At 45.8% G+C, this 21,526-nt stretch overlaps 1 protein-coding gene across 1 annotated transcript in view; it reads right to left on the reverse strand.

Annotated features, from left to right (window-relative positions):
* Positions 1-9,937: 9,937 nt before the first annotated feature.
* Positions 9,938-21,526, reverse strand: part of Osbpl11 (oxysterol binding protein like 11) — a 60,036-nt gene continuing 48,447 nt past the window's right edge. The window contains exons 10-13 of the mRNA XM_059276921.1: positions 20,358-20,544; positions 15,769-15,951; positions 12,679-12,832; positions 9,938-11,505 (exon numbers count right to left, since the gene is read on the reverse strand). Of these exons, the coding sequence (XP_059132904.1) occupies positions 11,443-11,505; positions 12,679-12,832; positions 15,769-15,951; positions 20,358-20,544 (587 nt within the window). The 3' untranslated portion in view covers positions 9,938-11,442. The remainder of the gene's footprint in view (positions 11,506-12,678; positions 12,833-15,768; positions 15,952-20,357; positions 20,545-21,526) is intronic.

A 21,526-nucleotide genomic window follows, 5' to 3' on the forward strand; every position in this document is an offset into this window, starting at 1 on the left:
CCTTCATACCCCTTTGTGTGTGAAAAAATTTCAGGGCTGGAGGTGTAGCCCTGAAAACTAATAGCTATTTCCTAGTATTGTCTACCTGACGTTCCCACCAAAATAGTTTCAAAGTGTCTTAACTTAGGACTTTCTTCTTTTTTGTTTTGTTTTGTTTTTTGAGACAGGGTTTCTCTACGTAACAGTCCTGGCTGTCCTGGAACTTGCTCTGTAGACCAGGCTGGCCTCGAACTCACAGAGATCCGCCTGGCTCTGCCTCCCGAGTGCTGGGATTAAAGGTGTGCGCCACCACCACCCGGCAGGACTTTCTTTTGTTCTGTAATATGAAAGCTTCATGACTAGGGGTAGCACAGTGGTAGAGTGCTTGCCTAATACCCACAAGGCCCTGTTGACGCCTAGCATGTACAAGGCTCTGGCTTCAATACCAGAATGAGAGCAAGGAAGAAAGGGGGAGTGTGTGTGTGTGTGGGGGGGAGTTATCAGTCAAAAGGGGTTTGGTTTGTTTTGGGTGGGCTTTTATTTGGTAGAGTTTGTTTTGAGACATGGTCTCACTATGTAGTTCTGACTGGCTTCCAGCTCACAGAGACACACCTATCCAAAAGGGTTCCTGAAGACTCTAATAGAGCAAAAGGAGCCTCCTATGGTGGCACATGCCTATAATTTCAGCACTTGGGAACCAGAGACAAAAGAATGGCAAGTTGGAGGCCATCTTGGACTAGGGCATCTAGGACATAGAGAGGTCTAGGCCAGTTTGGGCTACAAAGTGAGATCCTGTATCCAAATAAGTAAAGATGTAAAATTAGAACATCCAGCTTTGGGCTGGAGAGGTGGCTCAGGGGTTAAGAGCACCTGTAACAAGCTCCCAGACTTTAGTAACCCCCCCCCCCAGACCTTAGCACAACCAATGCCATGATGAAAGTACCATTCAGGCCATAAAGCTCAGCATGTAGACAGCACCACCTATCAAGACCTAACCCATCAAAGTCCATAGTTCTGGGCAAGTCTCTAAATGTACTAACCTTGCTTTTTGGCTTCTGTAGTTCTGCTTCTGGCTAACTGTTCTTGCTTACTGGGGTGTGTCAACCCAAGATGTGGTTTTGTGCCTAAAAACTCACCCCAAGAAAGGCTTAGTGTTACACTGCGATCCCAAACACCCAGTGTAGCCCCCAGATGGCTAAGAAATACATTCTGTTGGCTTAAACCCATGCCCAGGTAGTCTTCTCTGATGGATGCCCCACAAAAGACATCCTTTTGGGGCATCCAAAGATATAACTACTGTTATGGGTTCCCAGCACCCATAACAGACTGCTGTGATAACCTTCTGTAAGTCCAGTTCAGGAGGATTTGGTGCCCTCTTCTGGCCATCTTGGACACTGCATGCATATGATGCACATACATTCATGCAGACACTTTGAGACCTGAGACCTGGCCATGGTTTGCCTGGGCAGAATCTCATGCTACCTCAGAAAGCAACTCATAAATAGATCTATTTCTACGTGATCTTTGTAATGGCCATGTAGAATTCTATAATAAAAAGTTACTGTAATTTAGATGGACATGATGGCCCCCAGCCTTTCCTTCTGGTCCTGGTAGCTGTTTGCTGTGAGTCTGCCGAAGTAATGAATCAGTATGTGGGGAGGGGAGGGGAAGGGAGGGGAAGGGAAGGGAAGGGAAGGGAGAGATCAGAGGAAACAAGCACACAAATAATAAGTCTTAGCCCTTCTTTATTAAAGCCAGCTAGTCAAGAGAGCCAGCTTTCTAGCTTCCTGGCCTCCCGGCCATGTTAGCTTTCCCACCCGGGCCACATCTGTAGAAGTCAGAAGGCAACTTACAGGACTGTTCTCACCTTCCACCGTGTGGGTCACAGGGTTCGAACCCGGGTTGTCAGGCTTGGCACCAGGTGCCCTCGCCGCCTGAGCCACCACACCTGCCCTACGCTGGTGATTTTAAAGTCCACTGTGTGCAAGTTCCTAAAAGCAAGTGAAGCTGGAGGGCTTGGTGTTTCCCCGGTTTCATCCTCTAAGGGAAGGTTCTGAGCCACCTTGCCCTCCTGCCTTTGGTCAGACAGCAGAGCTCTGAGTCAGCTGATTAACTATAGGAACCACAGACCTCAGGCCCCAAGGGAATGGGAGTGGAAAGTGGTTTTTGTGCATTTGTTTTGTTTCTTCCTTCTGTGGATAAATCAAGGTATTACCTAGTCTCACCCCTCATTGCGCAGGCGTGGAGAGAGAATCTTGGCTATAGTCACTACCAACAGCTTGTTCGTTCCCGAGCGGAAACGGAGCTCGGATTCCCACGATATGCTAGAGGGGCTGGGGAGCGTCCCACCCAGAGCCAGCTGAGCCTCCTTGAGGCAGGCACCTCCTTTTCTACAGGGGCGGGAGGCTGAAGCCCGGCCAAGTGAGGGAACTGAGTCCCAGAAGCCAGTCAGCTGCCTGTGACTGTACAGAGTGCCAGTCAGTCTCAAAAGTGGGCAGGGAACTCGAAACAGTGTAGCCACCTCCAGGCCAGGGGGTGACAACAGGTGCGCGGTGTGACATAGTTCCCCAGTAAAGGAGACAGGAAGGGGTAGGGCATGTGGGTAGAAAGCTCTGGCTTGAATTCCTGGACAAGGGAAGAGAAGTATGGGCTACTGAGGACTGAGAGTTCCTGGCATACATACGTGTACCCCATGGCTGGCTCAGTAGTGTAACTTCAATTCCTTTCTCTTTTAAATTTTAATTAAAGCCCTTCTGTCTTCCCTTCCCTGCTCCCACCCAGGGGTTTACTGTGTCCCCTAGGAAAACAGGAAAGCGAGTGCCACCACACCTAGGTAGAAACTCTCTACCTGGAAGTACATTCCGGAAAATTCCTGTCTTATTGAGAGAAAGGCTGCCTGAAGGGAAGGAACACTCATTCAGTCTGGAGGGGGTGAGTCAGGCTGGAAGTAATGATTTTAAAACCTGAGAGTGGGTTTGGATTTTACCTCATGGGAACCAGGATCCAGGACAGGCTCATCCACTCAGCCTCTGCCCTGATGCCCCTTGGGAACCAGGATCCAGGACAGGCTCATCCACTCAGCCTCTGCCCTGATGCTCCTTGGGAACCAGGATCCAGGATAGGCTCATCCACTCAGCCTCTGTCCTGATGCTCCTTGGGAACCAGGATCCAGGATAGGCTCATCCACTCAGCCTCTGCCCTGATGCTCCTTGGGAACCAGGATCCAGGACAGGCTCATCCACTCAGCCTCTGTCCTGATGCCCTTGGGAACCAGGATCCAGGACAGGCTCATCCACTCAGCCTCTGCCCTGATGCTCCTTGGGAACCAGGATCCAGGATAGGCTCATCCACTCAGCCTCTGTCCTGATGCTCCTTGGGAACCAGGATCCAGGATAGGCTCATCCACTCAGCCTCTGCCCTGATGCTCCTTGGGAACCAGGATCCAGGAGAGGCTCATCCACTCAGCCTCTGTCCTGATGCCCCTTGGGAACCAGGATCCAGGAGAGGCTCATCCACTCAGCCTCTGTCCTGATGCCCCTTGGGAACCAGGATCCAGGACAGGCTCATCCACTCAGCCTCTGCCCTGATGCTCCTTGGGAACCAGGATCCAGGATAGGCTCATCTACTCAGCCTCTGTCCTGATGCTCCTCACAGCACTGGATGTATGGAGAGAAAGGAGGCGACTCTGGCAGGGACAGCATGTCATGTCTTTGTGACACACCACATATACGCATGTGCACACATAGGAAGCAGATGGGAAAGGAAGCTGGAGAGGCTCTGGGCACATCACACTGGCACTGTTTTAGGTGACACAAGGCCTTTCACTTGGCACTTCTTGTAGGAGGGTCCCCTGTAGGTGGACTTTTCTGTCCCACCAGCCAGTTCCCAATTATTCATACAGAGAGGTATTATTAATTACAAATGCTTGGCCGATAGCCTAGGCTTGTTGCTAACTAGCTCTTACATTTTAAATTAACCCATTTTTTTTTAATCTATGCTCTGCCATGTGACGATACCTTTTTTCAACACGGCAAGTTCATCTTGCTTCTCTCCGAGTCTCCTCTCCTCCTCCTCCTCCTCCTCCTCCTCCTCCTCTTCTTCTCACTTTCCTTTTGTCTGCAAGTCCCACCTAACCTCTACCTGTCCAGCTATTAGCCAGTCAGCTTTTTTGTTTGTTTGTTTGTTTTGTTTTGTTTTTCAAGACAGGGTTTCTCTGTGTAGTTTTGGTGCCTGTCCTGGATCTCGCTCTGTAGACCAGGCTGGCCTCAAACTCACAGAGATCCACCTGGCTCTGCCTCCCAAGTGCTGGGATTAAAGGCATGCACCAACACCGCCTGGCCAGTCAGCTTTTTATTAACCAGTGAGAATAATACATATTTATAGTGTACAAAGATTGTTCTATGGTAGTCTCCTGCAGGCTTTTCAGCAGTCAGGGGAAAACAATCAAGGTGAGGTAAGAACGAAACTCTGTCAGCACGGTTTGTGTAGACAGTGTGGGCCAAGACTTCTTGGAGTCTGACCCAGATCGTTTTACTTTAGCTGCATTTAAGAACAGCACAGTTTGAAAAGAAGTTTTCTGATAATAATTAACTCAGTCCCAATTGCACAACAATTTTAAGACATGTTTACTTTGAGATTCTTTACAAGTACATCTGGCTTCTTTGACAGGAATGGGTATTGTTGACTCAGAGATAGTGCCCAAGATTTGGCTTCTAGGGAGATTGACTGAGGTAAACAAAATGCCTGTGGGTGCCAGAATTGGCCTGGCCCTAAGATAACACAGAAGTCACTTAGGCTGTTGTAAAGTACAGGTGACATCTCTTAAAAGGATGGGTTTTATGGACTAGAAGTAATGCTCAAGGTTTAGGGGGGAAAGGTCTGGGATAAGTAAAGCATAAATTCTGGAAGATCCGGGCAGAGCCTGGCTCATGAGACACCAAAGGATCAGCAGGTTGTAAATTACCTTCGTTCCCATCATTCCAGGAAGAGCCACTGTGCACCTCATTCCACTGAAGAGGGAGGCTGTGTGTCTAACTTTTCTGGCTTCTCCAGTGCTTATCTGTGTGCACAGACCTTTTGCCGCCCACACATCTGTGCTTGGAACCTTTTCCAGGAGAAATGAACTCAAGTACTGCTGGACAGCTTCTCTTATTCTTTCTTTGTACAGTCCTGGGGATTGAACCCAAGGCCTTATGTATAGTTGAGGCAAGCGCTCTACCACTGTGCTATATCTCCCGGAGTAGGTTTTCCCTGGGTTGCAGTAGAGTTCAGTGGTAGAGCACTTGCCTTGAATGAGCAAGTGCCTGGGCCTGACTCCCAGTACTGGAAAAACAAAAATCCTTCAAATATTTCTTTCCTCAAATGAGTAAAGTCATCTAATGGTGTTGTTTGAAGTAGGTATGGTGGTCAGGAGGGAGGAAAGGTAGGTCTGTCTGTCTGTCTGTCTCTCGTTCGGTCCTCTTGGTGCTTGCTGTTTTTTTGTTTGTTTCTTGAGACAGAGAACCTTGTAGCAGAAGGTGACTTTAAACTCCTTCCTGATGCTCCTGCCCCCTCCTCACAAGTGCCAAGATTACATATGTGTACCCCATGGCTGGCTCAGTAGTGTAACTTCAATTCCTTTCTCTTTTAAATTTTAATTAAGCTTTCAGAGACACTAATGCACGTCCTAGGGACAGAGGTGGCTGTAGCTAGAGTTTTCCTGCCTTGCCCAGAGTCAGGACAAATCTTTGTCACCCGCCAGTCCCACAGCTGCTCAGACCCAACCAAGTAAGCACAGAGACTTATATTGGTTACAAACTGTATGGCCGTGGCAGGCTTCTTGCTAACTGTTCTTACAGCTTAAATTAATCCATTTCCATAAATCTATACCTTGCCACATGGCTCGTGGCTTACCGGGATCTTCACATGCGGCTTGTCATGGTGGCGGCTGGCAGTGTCTCCCTCACCCAGCTTCCTGTTCTCTCAATTCTCCTCTCTGTTAGTCCCGCCTATACTTCCTGCCTGGCCACTGGCCAATCAGTGATTTATTTATTGACCAATCAGCAACACATTTGACATACAGACCATCCCACAGCACTTTCCCTTTTCTTTTCTTAAAAAGGAAGGTTTTAACCTTTACACATCTCCAAAGTCAGCTTGGTATATTTGGGAATTTGGGTGTAGCTTCTCTTACTACTTCCTGCTGGAGGGGGGCGCTGTATCTTATGGGGACACAAAGACTATTTTAGGATCTTTTTACTCAGGTTTTAGGTGGAAACTCTAGCTACAGGTGGCCTGGGACAGGATGCAGCAAGGAACAAACCATCCTTCGACCTCTAATCTGCAGTCTCTCGACTTCTAACCTCTGAGCCAATTACTACAGGATTTTTCCAGAAACAAAAGCATTTGGTCTTAGAAATATTGCATGCCAGCCAGCTAATAGCTTTTCAGTCTGGATATTGGGACTTCACAGTGTCCTCTGAGTTCAAAGAAAGCTACATACAAGGCCATTTAAACACCAAGCTCAGAGGGAGAGGCTCTAACCAGAATAAATACCCCACATTTAGCTCAACTGAGACATTTAAATTCCCAACTCTCATGAGGATTATAGCTATTTTTACTAATGAAATTAAATAAAATTATAGAAAGCTATAAAATCTCTATGGGGTAGACTTTATAGCCCACCTCCTGCCCACAGACACAGAAAGGAGTTGCAACCAGTGATTTGTAATTCTCTGCTGGCATGCGTGGCCTTTTGCAACTGGAGACTCATAGATACGATGAGTATCACGTTCACGGCGTGAACGTGAATGGGAGGCATCACAGCTGTGCTCTTAAGCAGTCAAGAGGGAGGAATACTAGACTCCAAGCAGACTTGACTAGATCTCATCTAACACAGCCAAGAACACGAGTACATTCTGTATGATTTCATCATACTGTGTGTACAGCAAATCATATGCTGTGACTGAACTCAGAGTAGCTGCTTCAGGACAGTGGGGGACTCTGGGAAAGCTAGGTGTGGTGGATGATGCCTGGAATCCCAGCACTTGGGAGGTAGGAGATTGGGAGTTCAGGGCCAACCTGGGCTACTTGAGATCCTGTCTTTGTCTCTCTGTCTGTCTCTGTCTCTCTCTTACACACACACACACACACACACACACACACACACACACACACACAAAACAATAAAAATCTCTGCAGAGGAGGGATTCAAGGGAATGTCCTCAAAGCGATAAGAGGCACCAATAAAAAACATTACACTTGATGATGAAAGATTGCTTCTGCTCTAAGGTCAGAACAAGGCAAGATGTGTCTGCTGCCTCTGCTTCTGTTTGGTTTAGTGCTGGAAGTCATAACTGTTGCACTAAAGCAGGTGTAAGAAGGCGTTGGGCCAGGCTGTCCCCTGCCACTGCCCTGGCTGCTGCTTCTGCTCAGTGCACTCCCTAAACCTGTCATGGGATTGCCAGAGCAAGCTGGCTGGGGAGACTGTCTCTATCAACAGGCTCTGGGTTTGATTGAGGGACCCTGCCTCAATGAATAAGCTCTGGGTTTGACTGAGGGACCCTGCCTCAGTGAATAAGGCAGAACAATCAAGGATTCCTGATATCAACCTCAAGCCTCCATGTGCACTTGTACATGTGCACACACACACACACTCACACGGGTGTGCCCCTACACATGCCAACATGCATACATGCATGAATGCAAATACCCACACATACACATGAAAAAGAGAAAAATGAAAAAATAAATGAATGCATGCTGGGGGCTGGAGAGATGGCTCGGCAGTGAAGAGCACTGGTTCCAGAGGACCCAGGCTGGAGTATCAGCCACCCACATGGTGACTCACAGCCATCTGTAACTCCAGTTCTGGGGGATCCGATGCTCTCTTTGGGGCTCCATGGGCACTGCATGCATGTGGTACACAGATATACACACAGAAAAAAACAACCAGCCATACACATCAAATGAGAACAAATCTTAGCCGGGTGATGGTGGCGCACACCTTTAATCCCAACACTTGGGAGGCAGAGGCAGGTAGATTTCTGAGTTCAAGGGTCTATATAGCAATCTTTAGGACAGCCAGGACTACATAGAGCGACCCGGAGGACTGAGACTTGGTTTCCAAGACTCAAGTCAGCAGGCTCACAAACACCTGTAACTCTGGCTCCAGGAGATCCAACACCCTCTTCTGGCCTCCACATGCGCACGTACAGGTGAGGTTTAGAAAAACGGCTGCTCTTTCAGAGGTCCTGAGTTACCCACAAGCATACATAAATAAAAATAAAACAAACTCATTAAATCTAGCCAGGCACGGTGGTGCAAGCTTTCTTTTAATCTTAGAACTCAGGAGGCAGAGGCAGGTGGGACTCTGAAAGTATGTATGTATGTATGTATGTATGTATGTATGTATGTATGTGAGACAGGGTTTCTCTGTGGGTCTCTGAGAGTATTATTTATTTATTTATTTTCTTATTTGTTTATTTATTTATTTGAGACAGGGTTCGTCTGTGTAGCCCTGGCTGTTTTGGAGCTCACTTGGTAGCCCAGGCTGGCCTAGAACTCAGAGATCCGCCTGCCTCTGCCTCCAGAGTGCTGGGATTAAAGGTGTGTGCCACCACTGCCAGGCTTGATTTCTGTGTGTTGAAAGCCACCAATGCCTATGCCTACACAGAGAGTTCCGGGCTAGCCAGGTTATATACTGAGATTCATCTCAAAAATAACAACAAAAACAAGCAATAGCAAACACCTGTAAATCTAAATTTACTCTGTAAGTTTGGGATTCTGAAGGGTTAAGGTTTTTTTTATTTTTTTTTAATTTGGAGTCACGGTCTTGCTATGTAGCTTAGGCTTGTTTCAAGTTCACAATACTCCCACCCTAGCCTCAGGATTTCAGCATGTACTAGTTTAAAATCAATCCTTCCCAACCACCAAATATAAACTTTTTTCAACTGTTTTACACACACATACATACACACACACCCTAAGACAATTTGTTCTTTGATTTAATACCTTTTTCATCTAGTACAGTTTCCCTCCCCTTACTCCTCCCAGTTCCTCCCCACCTCCCATCCCATCTGGATCCACTCCCTTTCTGTCTCTCATTGGAAAACAAACAGGCATCTAAGGAGTAACAATAAAATACAATACAGGGCTGGAGAGATGGCTCAGAGGTTAAGAGCACTGGCTGTTCTTCCAGAGGTCCTGAGTTCAATTCTCATCAACCACATGGTGGCTCACAACCATCCAAAATGATCTGATGCCCTCTTCTGGTGTGCAGGCAGAATGCTATATACATAGTAAATAAATAAATCTTTAAATAAATAAATAAAATAAAAATACAATAAGCCATGTGGTGGCAGCACACGCCTTTAATCCCAGCACTCAGAAGGCAGAGGGGAGTCTGAGGCCAGCCTGGTCTACAGAGCTAGTTTCAGGACAGCCAGGGCTACACAGGGAAATCTTGTTTCAAACATCAAACAAACAAAAATAATACAATAAAACAAAAACAAATTGGAATAGAACAAAACAAGAAAAAGAGCCAAAGAAACATAGAGACACAGAGACAGACACAAGTTTGCACATTTAGGCATCCCATAAAAACAAAGCCAAAGATGCCTTCCAGCTCATCTGTGCTGGCCATCTGGCCATGGGGCCTGCCCTTAAGAGCGGTTTGTTTCCATGGTGAGATTCCCCTGGAAAGAACTAATTTTTCATTTGCAGGTGGCTATCAGTTAGAGATGGCTTCTAGGTGGGTCGGTAGCACGTGTCACAAACACCAACTTTTTTTTTTTTTTCTTCGAGACAGGTTTCTCTGTGTAGCTTTGCGCCTTTCCTGGAACTCACTTGGTAGCCCAGGCTGGCCTCGAACTCACAGAGATCCGCCTGGCTCTGCCTTCCAAGTGCTGGGATTAAAGGCGTGCGCCACCACCGCCCGGCTAAACACCAACTTTTTAATCTCTCTCCCCTCATAAAGCAGACAATAACACTGCTGTTCTCTATTTTTTTATTTTTCAGTTTTCCCAACACATGAACTATAGCTCATTTTGAGATTTTTTTTTCAGTGCACTTCACAGCAAAAATGAAAAGGGAGTCATCAAAATGGTTGTACACAAACCAATTCTTTTAATTTACAATTTGCTGAAAAATCATTGTCGCTGTTTTCATCCTTTTAACCCTTCTAAGAAAGAGTTTCTCAGAGCACAGCCACAGCCGCCTGGCACGGCCGATGAGTGACAGGTCCGTGCTGCGCACGCCGACTGGAAGACCATGGGCAGGAGCAGGGTAAGGCACCACTCTGGACAGTGAAGGTAGCTCGCAGTAACAAGGGTCAGCACCACGAGTGGGTGCTCAGCAAATACTCAAAGAAATGAAAACCATAATTAGCACTATTCTGCTCATTGCCAGCAATTCAACGCCAATAAAACACCGATTAAAAAAACCAATTTGTACCTGAATGTAAATTCCTGCTTCTTATTTCACACCCTTTCTTTAGCATTGAAATTTCCTTGAAAATAAAATAAAACCATACTTTACGTGCACTCAGTCACCGACATAATTGAATTACTGACAGACATGAACAGGTTTCAGTTTGAACTTTTGAGTGAACAGAGGTTGGATAAAGCAAACTTACTCAGGATAGCACATAATACTGAATATGAACCTATAAATGAAAATAGGTTAAGGAAAGAGTAACAGTTTTCTTTTTTAATATTTGCTATTTTTTAACGCCTTAGTTCTTGAGAAAGGCCAAAATCCCATATTGACATGAACACATTTAAAAAAATTGTCTCTTAAGTGTAATATTTAATAAAACTAGGTATTGAAAAATGTTCTGAAATTTTTCAAGTCAATGTTGTTTTCAAGTATATTAAAATGCTCAGAAGAAAAAATTCCTCCATGGTTACAATTCTAATTATAAATACACTTTTAAAAGAGAGTTCCAACAGAGCAAGTGATGGGCTTCCTCAGGCGCAGACACAGGCTCCGGAGGAAAAGAGGCCTTGTGATGTGTGAACACTGACTTCAGGCACAATGGCTGAATCCACTTGTCGGTCACGTCTGTCTCCCTCTTGCTGGGTTTAGAAGAGCAGTGACTACTTCAGTAATGACAGAAAGCAGAAACCTCTGCCTCAGAGGCTTTACTTTTCCCTACACCGGAACCAAAGTCACTGGGTTCTCCCTGCTGTTACCTGTCGCCCCCGTACAAACAAACGGACCGGATAAAAGACGACATGTTCTGGTGGGTGGAAGGCTGGAAGATGGTATTGCTCATGTTGGTGAACAGGCTGCCGAGAAGCCCATCGCGGGTCCTTAACACTTTGGTCTTGCTGCAGGATGATGGGCCCGAGTAGTACATTCGTGTTCAGCTAGTTCCAGGCTGTACAAATTAGGAGGCAGGTCACTCAGTGCAACAACTCCGTCTGAGAGGGCTTGGGGTACACAGAGGAGAACCTCGTTTGGTCCAGTCTTAGAAAGCATGTGTCACTCTGCTGGTTGTGATGGAATTACTTTCCAGAGGGGTTTGTGATAAACCCAGCCGTCTCCCTGAAACAAGGAAAACGGATTAAAGCAGCATCCTGCCGACATCTCCAATCAGAAATCCAGCCAGGAGCAACAGCAAAATGGAGCTCTCCAGGGCCTCTGTGCTCGAGACCTCAGACCATGCCTGCAGCTTAGGGGGATGCTACGGTCTGAATGTGGATTGTCCCCTACAGGCTGACGGTGTGTTTAGGAGGCCGTGGAACCTTTTAGAAGTGAGGCCTCACTGGAGGCAGTGGGCTGCTGGGGGAGTTGGGGTCTTTGGGGGTTGCCCAGCTCTGCTTCCTACTGACCTGACTGCCAAGGTGACACAACCAGCCTTCTCAAGCTCCCAGCATGTCCCTGCCGGCCACCAAAACAGACTACAGGCCTGAATCGTGAGCCAGAATGCGGCACTCCTACCCTCCACCCCACCTTAGTGTCAGCGATTCTGTCAGAGAGTCAGGGAACGTAACCGTGCTGTGTGGAAACACCGTTTGTGACTCTGGAACATGTAATTCTGCAGAGGTGACCTGTAGCAATTCCGCCATGTGCCAAGACGCTGCAGCCCGAGCCTCACAGAATTAGAGGGAGCAGGCAGAGCACAAGGAAATGTTCATGAAGAAAAGACCAAAGAGCAGAGGGAGGAAAGAGCTGTGGTAATAACGCAGAAAAGCAGAATGCAACAGACAGAGCAATAATGTGGCAGTCCAGGTCAGGGTAATGAGGACTGCAGGCCCGTGTTCAGAGCATTCGGCAGTCAGGCTTGAACTCTGTCTTTATTCCCCACGTCTCCTTCAATTTATTCCTAACGTAACTGAACCAGTCAGGTTCCTGGGAACTGTCTTGAGTAAGCCTTGTCTTTGACGCTGGGCCCTGGTTTAACAATGAATCCCCAGGACCAGTTTATGCGAATCTACCCAACTTAAGCCCCGTCATTTCACCCATTTCTCACACTGCCTTGTGCCTTACTGACTGGCTGTCTCCCCAGCCCCTAGCTAGGCTACTTTTAAAAATGAGGACAAGAGCTAGCGACTCACCAATAACCAGGCAAGCCAGAGTTCTGTCTGCACGCGTGCAGCACATACCTCTTTAGTAAAGTATTTGGTGTTCCAGGGTCTGTCTGCACGCGTGCAGCACATACCTCTTTAGTAAAGTATTTGGTTTTCCAGGGTCTGTCTGCACGCGTGCAGCACATACCTCTTTAGTAAAGTATTTGGTTTTCCAGGGAATGCCTGTTTCAGTGCGATGTCTTTCTTCAGTTCTCTGGCGTTCTTCCAAGGTACGTTTGTGCTCTGTGGCCTTGTCAATTTCAGATTCCCTCAGAGAATCTGTTACATTTTTCCACAATCGTCTAAAATAGAAAACAGCCTATTTTACAAACATTCTTTTAAAAAGGAATAATTTAGGAGTCACAGTAATTTTTTTCTTTTATTTATTCTGACCGCAGTTTCTCCTTCTTTCTCTCCCCCTAGTAACTTGTAACATTACATTTTCCTAAACCAGATCTACACTTCAGAGCTATGAGTTTTGAGAGAACAGACAGGGCCCTGTTGTCCATGCCCAGATTACTGTTGCTACTGTTGATGGATTTTAAATTGAGAAGTTCAGTTAAGAAGCATTTCCTCAAGTTTCCTAAAAACAACTGTTTTGTTTTTAGGCAACTTTCAGAAATTAACAACTAACATGAGATATTTTTAAAGGTTGAAACGTACAAGGCTGAGGATAAGGTTTGCCCGACACATGTGGTAGTGCCTTTAGTCCCAGCGCCACATAACACTGAGCATGGGGTGCACTCCGTAATCCTAGTGCGTAGAAGTTGAAGCATGGGAATGAGAAGTTCAAGGTTATCCTAGGCTATACAGAGTTCCTGGCCAGCCTGAGGTACACAGAACTCCCACAACACAAAGAGAAGACAAATAATCCAAACATGCTTTGTGAAAGACAGAAATGGCCAAGGCCTTGTTAATTTCAGATTGCTATGAAATCTGATCAACACATTGGTCACTGGGAACTATGAATCATAACCACTAGCGCTTCATTCCTATTAAGAGTGAGGGTAGGAGACAGACACCGGGGGATGTGGAGAGACTGAAGTGTAATCCAACACCAATGGGAATGTAAAATGGTACACCAACTTTGGAAAATAGCAATCTACAGTCCAGCCATTCTACTCCTGGACATTTCCCCAGGAAAAATGAAAACACATGTCTACACAAACGCTGGTTGTAAAATGTTCAGTTTTATGATTCATCGTTTTAGCCTCAATGTATATTAGTAGTAATGTGTATCAGCAGCAGAATGGCTTTGACATACCCACATAATGGAATACTATTCAGCAATTAAAGTAAAGAAGCTGACTACTGATACACGCTATGTAGTAGATGAGTGGAGCAGCTCAAGGTCTGGACTACAGAGACTGTTCAAAATCACAAAGTAATGGATACAAATAAAACAGCCTTTAAAGGAAAACATGGTGTATTAAACATTTAGGGAAACAAACAAACAAACAAACCATGATGATCTAATCAGGAGTTATAAACTGTGGCCACTGCCCGTTTTTGTGGAGAAAACCTTAGAACAGTGTCCAGATGTTTAAGTACACATCCATGGCTTTCTTGTTACCATGGCAGAATTGAGCAGTTGTGGCAGACACCATCTGGCCCATTAAGGCTCAATACATAAGGCTCTGTCCAGGTATAGAAAAATCCCCGGGCTCAGCAGGGGAAGACACTCACAGCATATGCCAGGTGACCTGAGTTTGAGCCTTAGAACCCAGTGAAAGGTGGAAAGAGAGAGCCCATGCACACACTGCTAAAAAATCTCTGACTTAAAACATTCACTTTAACATTACTAGGAAAAGACATTAAGAAATGATGAACAAAATAGAAAAACAGCACTATAAAGACAGAAAGCATTAAAAAAGAAAATGTTTTTAAAAGAAAAAAAAAATCAGTAAAACCAAAAGATGGCTGAGTGTAATTAAACCTTTAATCACACTGATCATTGGGGGGGGGGGGGATCTAGCACAAAAAATGCGTCTGGGGGCTGGAGAGATGGCTCAGAAGTTAAGAGCACTGGCTGCTCTTCCAGAGGACCTGGGTTCAATTCCCAGCACCCACATGGCAGCTCACAACTGTCTGTAACTCCTGTTTCAGGGTATTCGACACCCTCATGCAGGGAAGACACCAATGCACATAAACAAAAATTAAAAAAAAGAAAAAAGAAAAATGAGTCTGGAACACCACTATATATCCTACATAGATCCATAGGGGTAATACTATTAACTGCCAATAAATTGATAAATTAGATAAACCAAATTCTCTAAAGATACAACCTAGTAAAACTGACTCAAGCGGTGGTGCACACCATAATCTCAGCACTTGGGAGACAGAGGTAAGTGGATCTCTGTAAGTTCCAGACCAGCCAAGGCCATGCTACAGTGAGACCCTGACTCAAAAAAAAAAAAAAAAAGGTGGATAACTGTGGAAGCCCTAGACACTGAAGATGCTGCCAAACTTTTCTACACTCCTGGTAGAGAGCTTCAAAAGACTCACAGCAAAAAACCTTCAGCCGGAGTTAGGGAAATACAATCCAGCAGTGTCTCTCTCTTCAATGTCTGGTTTAATAACAGTATCCATTTCTACCTTCAGTCTACTGGGATGCATTACTTTAGTGTAAGCAGATAAAGAAAAGCTGCCTTTGACAGACACAGCTGCAAGAGAGATTTTTTTTTTAGTTTTTGTAGCCCTGGCTGTCCTGGATCTCACTCTGTAGACCAGGCTGGCCTCGAACTCACAGAGATCCGCCTGCCTCTGCCTCCTGAGTGCTGGGATAAAAGGCGTGTGCCACCACTCCATCCGGCTTGCAAAAGAGAATATTTTAATGAAGTTTTCAAGTAATTCAGATCTTTGACATTACGTGAAAACTTGGCCAGTGGTAGTGTGCTTCTGGAATTTTCACTGTTATTGGGGGAGGAGCTGCAGTGTGCTGTGAGGGTCAGAGGCCAGCCTCGTGCAGTTAGTGCACAGCAAGTGCCTTCACTCGGAGCCATCCTGCCAGCCAGGCAACTGCGAGTTTCCAGGTTCATTTTAATGTAGGAGACAAAAACTTGACAATAATTTTTATACTGAAGTGATTATATACCATAATAATATAATAAAATCACAGCTGGCAAGGGGTTTAAAGTGAAATAAATCAGACCAACTCTTCTTTCATATCAGACGGCGAAGCTGATACAAACTGTCAGGTGACTTAGTGAAGCGGCCTGACTGGGCGAGGGTGACCTACCTGGATTCAAAGGGACCCTGCTTCTCCAGGGGCCTGACTCTCTTCTTCGTCACGGCCAGCTTCGTCAGGTCCACGTACTTGGTCTCGCCGCTGCTGTAGGTGAACTCCAGGACGCTGTTCCACTCCCCCTGCACTCTGCACACCACGGTGTTGGTAACGTTGTGCTTCACTTCAGCTGTGACTCTAGAGAGTGGGAGGCAAAGGCTCTCCTCAGAATTCGAAGCCCAAGGACACATCTCAAAGTCCACTTCAGATTAGTTACAGAGCACGTTTCAACTTGTCAGTCCCTAAGTCGGAGAGAACCAATCCGGGCCGGATCCCCAGAGGCCTGTTCAGGTGCGTCAGGGTTATTCTTCAGAAAGACTATCAGGCTTCAGACTGGACTTCATCAGTATCAACAGAAAATCACGTCTAACGTGTTTATTACAATCTAAAAATGTGACAGCACTATAATCTAGCTCTCTCCCACCAGCCCATCTACCTAAAAGATCTGCAGTTCTAGAGATCAAGCACCCAGTATTTATTAATTAGTGATTTTCTTTCTCTGAGACAGGGTTTCTCCATGTAGTCATGGCTGTCCTGGAACTCAATCTGTAGACCAGGCTGGCCTCAAACTCACAGAGATCCTCCTGCCTCTGCCTCCTAAGTGCTGGAATTAAAGGCATGTGCCACCATGCCCAGGCTGTGCCCCTCCCCCCCCAAAAAATTTTAAATTCAATACAAAACCTGGATTAGCCGGGTGGTGGTGGCGCATGCCTTTAATCCCAGCACTCGGGAGGCAGAGCCAGGAGGATCTCTGTGAGTTCGAGGCCAGCCTGGGCTACCAAGTGAGTTCGAGGAAAGGCGCAAAGCTACACAGAGAAACCTTGTCTCGAAAAAAAACAAAACAAACAAACAAACAAAAAACCTGGATAAATCATTAAGAGTCAGAAAAATACGAAATACAATTAAAATTGTAAGTTCCCTGGCTAAACCAGAAAAGTGAGGCGTAGTAGTCTATGAACGTACATGGAGTTCATATAAAGTAGTAACCTATGAATGGAGTCGTGGCCGCCACGGACAGTGGTGCTCACGCGACTCAGGTGGAAGGCCCAAAGAAAAACGGCTCAAGCATGTTTAACGAAGTCTGTGTTTCCTGTAGGACACGGCGAGCCAAGTTCAAAACTCAGGAACAGCAGGCAGAAGGTAAAGGTTAAGGTCTAATGAATGTCTAGGGACTGCGGTTTATTTGGGTCCAAAAGAGAACTTGGGAGGCCCAGGGCATCACAAGGAATGAGGCGGAAGTTGCCATGTGTATACAAGGGGAGGGAAGGAAGGAAGGAAGGAAGGAAGGAAGGAAGGAAGGAAGGAAGGAAGGAAGGAAGGAAGGAAGGAAGCTGCAACTCGGAGCTCAAGGCAGGTGGGTAAAGAGCCCAATAATCAAGGATCTGGGGGCCAGATCTTGGGGGCCAGGGTGAATGATGGTTAGGAGTGAAGAGCAAACATTCCAAATGGAGTCGGAAGTGACTGCTAACTGTGGTTCACTGGACACAAAGGACAAAGCTACAAGTCTGCCTGGTTATAGGAGCGGGAACTCTAAGTTGTGTTTCAAACCATGTGAACAAACAGAATTGTATAGCGAAGGGTTCCTTAGAAGCCAGAGAGAATGTCTATTAAGAAGTCACTTCATTATTTCTCAAAATTTAGATTTATTTATTTTATGTGTATGGGTGTTTTGTCTGCACATATGTGTGAGCACCATGTGCATGTCTGGAGCCTGCAGAGGCCAGAAGAGGGTGCTGGATCCCCAAGAACTGGAGTTCCAGATGGTTGTGAGCTGCACTGTGGGTGCTGGGAACTGAACCTAAGTCCTCTGCAAGGGCAGTAAGTGCTCTTACCCGCTGAGATGTCTCTGCAGCCCCGGATTTCCTCTCTGATCCCACTTGCAATACCTTCCCACTCCTTGAAGATTCAGCTCTAACCACGGGATGTGACGAGATGATGCTGAGCACTTACCTGTTCTTCCCATTCTCTAGACACACGTAACCAGAAGGACGCCGAGGGCTGAGGAACGACTTAGTCCTCTTGCTAGGGACACATAACCAGAACTACACTGGGGACTGAGAATGACTAGTCCTCTTGCTAGGCACACATAACCAGAAGGACATGAAGACTGAGAATGACTAGTCCGCTTGCTAGACACACATAACCAGAGCTACACTGGGAACTGAGGAACGACTAGTCCTCTTGCTAGGAACACATAACCAGAACTACACTGGGGACTGAGAATGACTAGTCCGCCTGCTAGGCACACATAACCAGAAGGACATGAAGACTGAGAATGACTAGTCCGCTTGCTAGACACACATAACCAGAGCTACACTGGGAACTGAGGAACGACTAGTCCTCTTGCTGGGAACACATAACCAGAACTACACTGACGACTGAGAATGACTAGTCCTCTTGCTAGGCACACGTAACCAGAAGGACATGAGGACTGAGGATCGACTAGTCCTCTTGTTGATTTTTCTTCTGACAGTCTAGTTATAGTGTCTCATTATGTTGTTCAGGCTGGTCTCAAACATACAGGCTCAAGTCATCCAAGTAACTGGCCTTAGCCTTCCAAGTAACTGAACCTACAGAAGCCAGCCACCAAGCTGGCTGATGAGACCTTTACTGCCATACACAATCCATGATGATACAGCTACCTCCCAAGCCTTTCTACTCACCACATAACCTCCCAAGTCTCTGCCCACAAGCACTGAATTACACAAGTACCTTTTCCTGATGACACTCTTCTACAACAGTTTGATGTGACATTAGCAGACACTTACAGGAAAGACCAGACCGTCTCTTCAAAGTTACTAAACTTGGTCATTATACTATCAAGGCAGCCAGAGAAGATAAGGAAATTAAAGGACACAACTGTGTTCTGATCCACCCATCTCTAGTCTAATTTAAGAATGTCCACACTATCTTTTCATCTAACTCATTGTACATGTCAATATGGCTACCTCTGACAAGCCTGTTCTCTGTGCTATACATACTTCTCAAAAAACAGAGAAATCTACATATACATTCACCAACGTCTGCTCTCAGCACTCTTGTGTATACATACAAGCACGATGGTGTGTGTGGTGGGAGGAGAACATAGGCCTTGTGCATGCTCGGTAAGTGCTTTACCTCTGAGCCGTATCCCCAACCCTATGCAGAAGGACTATTTGTGACAGGCAAAAGTTAGACACTATATAAACGCCTGTCAAAGCTAAACTGAAGAACAAAGGCTACAGAAACGGCTCGGGGGTTAAGGGCACTTGTTGCTCCCGCAAAGGACCCGTTTTGGTGCCCAGCACCACACTGAGTGGCTCACAGTTGCCTGTTACTCCGGTTCCAGGGAATCTGACACCCTCTTCTGGCTTCTGTGGGCACTGCATGCTCGTGGCTTACATACATAACCCCCAGGCATGCGCGCGCACACACACACACACACACACACACACACACTAAAAGTAAACAAACAAGAATGAATTACCAGTTGTGGCAGAGTTACACAATGGGATACTGGCCTTGGTAAGGAGAAAAAAAACAACCCTGCAAGTATACATGGACAAATCTCTAAAACCTAACACTGAACAAAATAAGTAGGGTATAAAAGACAACACAGTGTATGATACAGTTAATACAGGGTTTAAAACTAATGTGTGGTGTTAGAAGTCAGCACAGTGGCTACCTAAAGTGAGAAGGTGGCAGGTTAGCCCAAGAGAGGAGGGAAAGGTGGCAGGTTAGCCCAAGAAAGGAGGGAGAGAAAGTCTTTGGGGATGTCAGGAATCTACCACAGTAGGGTAAGGATACTCAGATTTGTACTACATGAAAATTCACGACTTTGTATATTCTTGTATGGATGCTATTTTTAGATACAGAGTTTATAGGAAAAGTACCCCACACTTCCAGAACAGCCATCAAAGGCTTGAGGAAAGAGTGGGCAGCCTCAAGATCCTATTAGAAAACTTGTTTTGTGTGTCTGAGTGATCCGGAAGCGCTGCAGAGACTGACCGCAGGAGAGAACACAGAAGCTGATTCCCAGACGGAATCGGAAGTCCACCGAGGACGGGGCCTGGACCCACACCTCCAACTTGTGTGGCTTCTGCTAGTCTTACATTTATAGATATATTTTACCCTGGCTTGTAGTGGTGGCTTCCTTCACTGAGCTCTGAATCTAATTCTGAATTCCTTTTACCTGAACTGTGCCACAGACCACATACTTATCTAGTTTACGTGTCGTTAGTAATTTCATAGGAAAAAGTAAGACATTACATGAGTTAATGTGTTAACATCATTACTGTTTTAAAACTAGATCATGCTTGCTTTTGTGTGTGTGTGTGTGTGTGTGTGTGTGTGTGTGTGTGTGTGTGTCCAAGTGTGGCTGTTAGCTGGGTGCAGTGGCACACGTCTGTCAGTTCAAGAAAAGCCTCATCTACAAACCAAGTTCCAGGACAGCCAGAGCTGTTACACAGTTTCCTCCACAAAAGACAAAGCAGGAAAAAAGCAAGGAGTTATAACACAAGGTCAGAGAGCAGAGCAAGAGCCAGACACCATTCAAGTGTTCTTACCGGTGCAGTTTGCCACCATAAAACGGCTTAGTATGAAAAGTGATGCTGGCTGAGTATCCCGTCTTTGCACAGTTGACGCTGACTTTGCCACCTAGTTCTACCCAAGGAACAGTCAGAATGGACCGGGCATAGGCACAAGGCAGGGAAAACGTGTACTCTTCTCCATGCTCCAACAGACTAAGGATACCTGAATGTAAAAACATGAGGGTGGTTAACGTCTCTTCCAAGAAAGTTTTTTCCCTGTCTAGTAATAAACATTATTATTTTCTACTCATTTATCTTTTGATAGTATTGACCTCATTTAGGAGCATTTCCAGACAATACTGAATCAGGGTTACTTTCACTGTGACCTTCCTGTTCCTCTGGGGTTCATGGTACCTGTAACTGTTACAGAACAAGCAGTCTAAGTGTCCCACCAATGCTCCTAAAAATAAAATAAAGCCCTGGGGCTTGGGGCAGCTCTGCTGTACAGCATCATGCCAAAACTCGGTCACTAGTGGCTTGGGAGTCACTTATGGTATGATGAGAAAATGTTCTTCATTCTTGTCTACATATGGGAAAGACCCAGATGTGACCTTTCCATCAAGAACAATGATCACTCCATGTTTTATTTGCCAGATTCTGAAGCTAGAAGAGGTGTAAGAGATTGAAATGGTGATTTTTAAACAAATAGCATTCTATTGGGGGCTTCTATATTAAAGTAGCTAAACATATAAAAAGGGATTTATAATAGCGAATAACTGATCTGTATAAGACACACTAAGTATACCAAAGCTACATTTGCATGTGTACACTCGAAGGGCAGAAGACAATCTTGGATGTTGTTCCTTAGATGTCATCCACCTTTTGTTTTGGGGACAGAGTCTCTTACTAGCCCAGAACTCATCGTGAAAGTTTGGGTGGCTGGCCAGTGAGTCCCAGATCCATTTGTCCTTACCTCTCCAACAACGGCATCACTTACTAGGTGCCTTATTCTTATGAGTTGGGATAAATATTTAAAATTTTAGATCAAAAACAAATGGAGCTGGGCAGTGGTGGCACACACCTTTAACCCCAGCACTCAGGAGGCAGAGCCAGGTGGATCTCTTTGAGTTCAAGGCCAGCCTGGGCTCCAGAGTGAGATCCAGGACAGGCACAAAAACTACACAGAGAAACCCTGTCTCAAAAAA

This window comes from Peromyscus eremicus, chromosome 12 (genome assembly GCF_949786415.1).
Source record: "Peromyscus eremicus chromosome 12, PerEre_H2_v1, whole genome shotgun sequence".
Lineage (NCBI taxonomy): Eukaryota > Metazoa > Chordata > Mammalia > Rodentia > Cricetidae > Peromyscus > Peromyscus eremicus.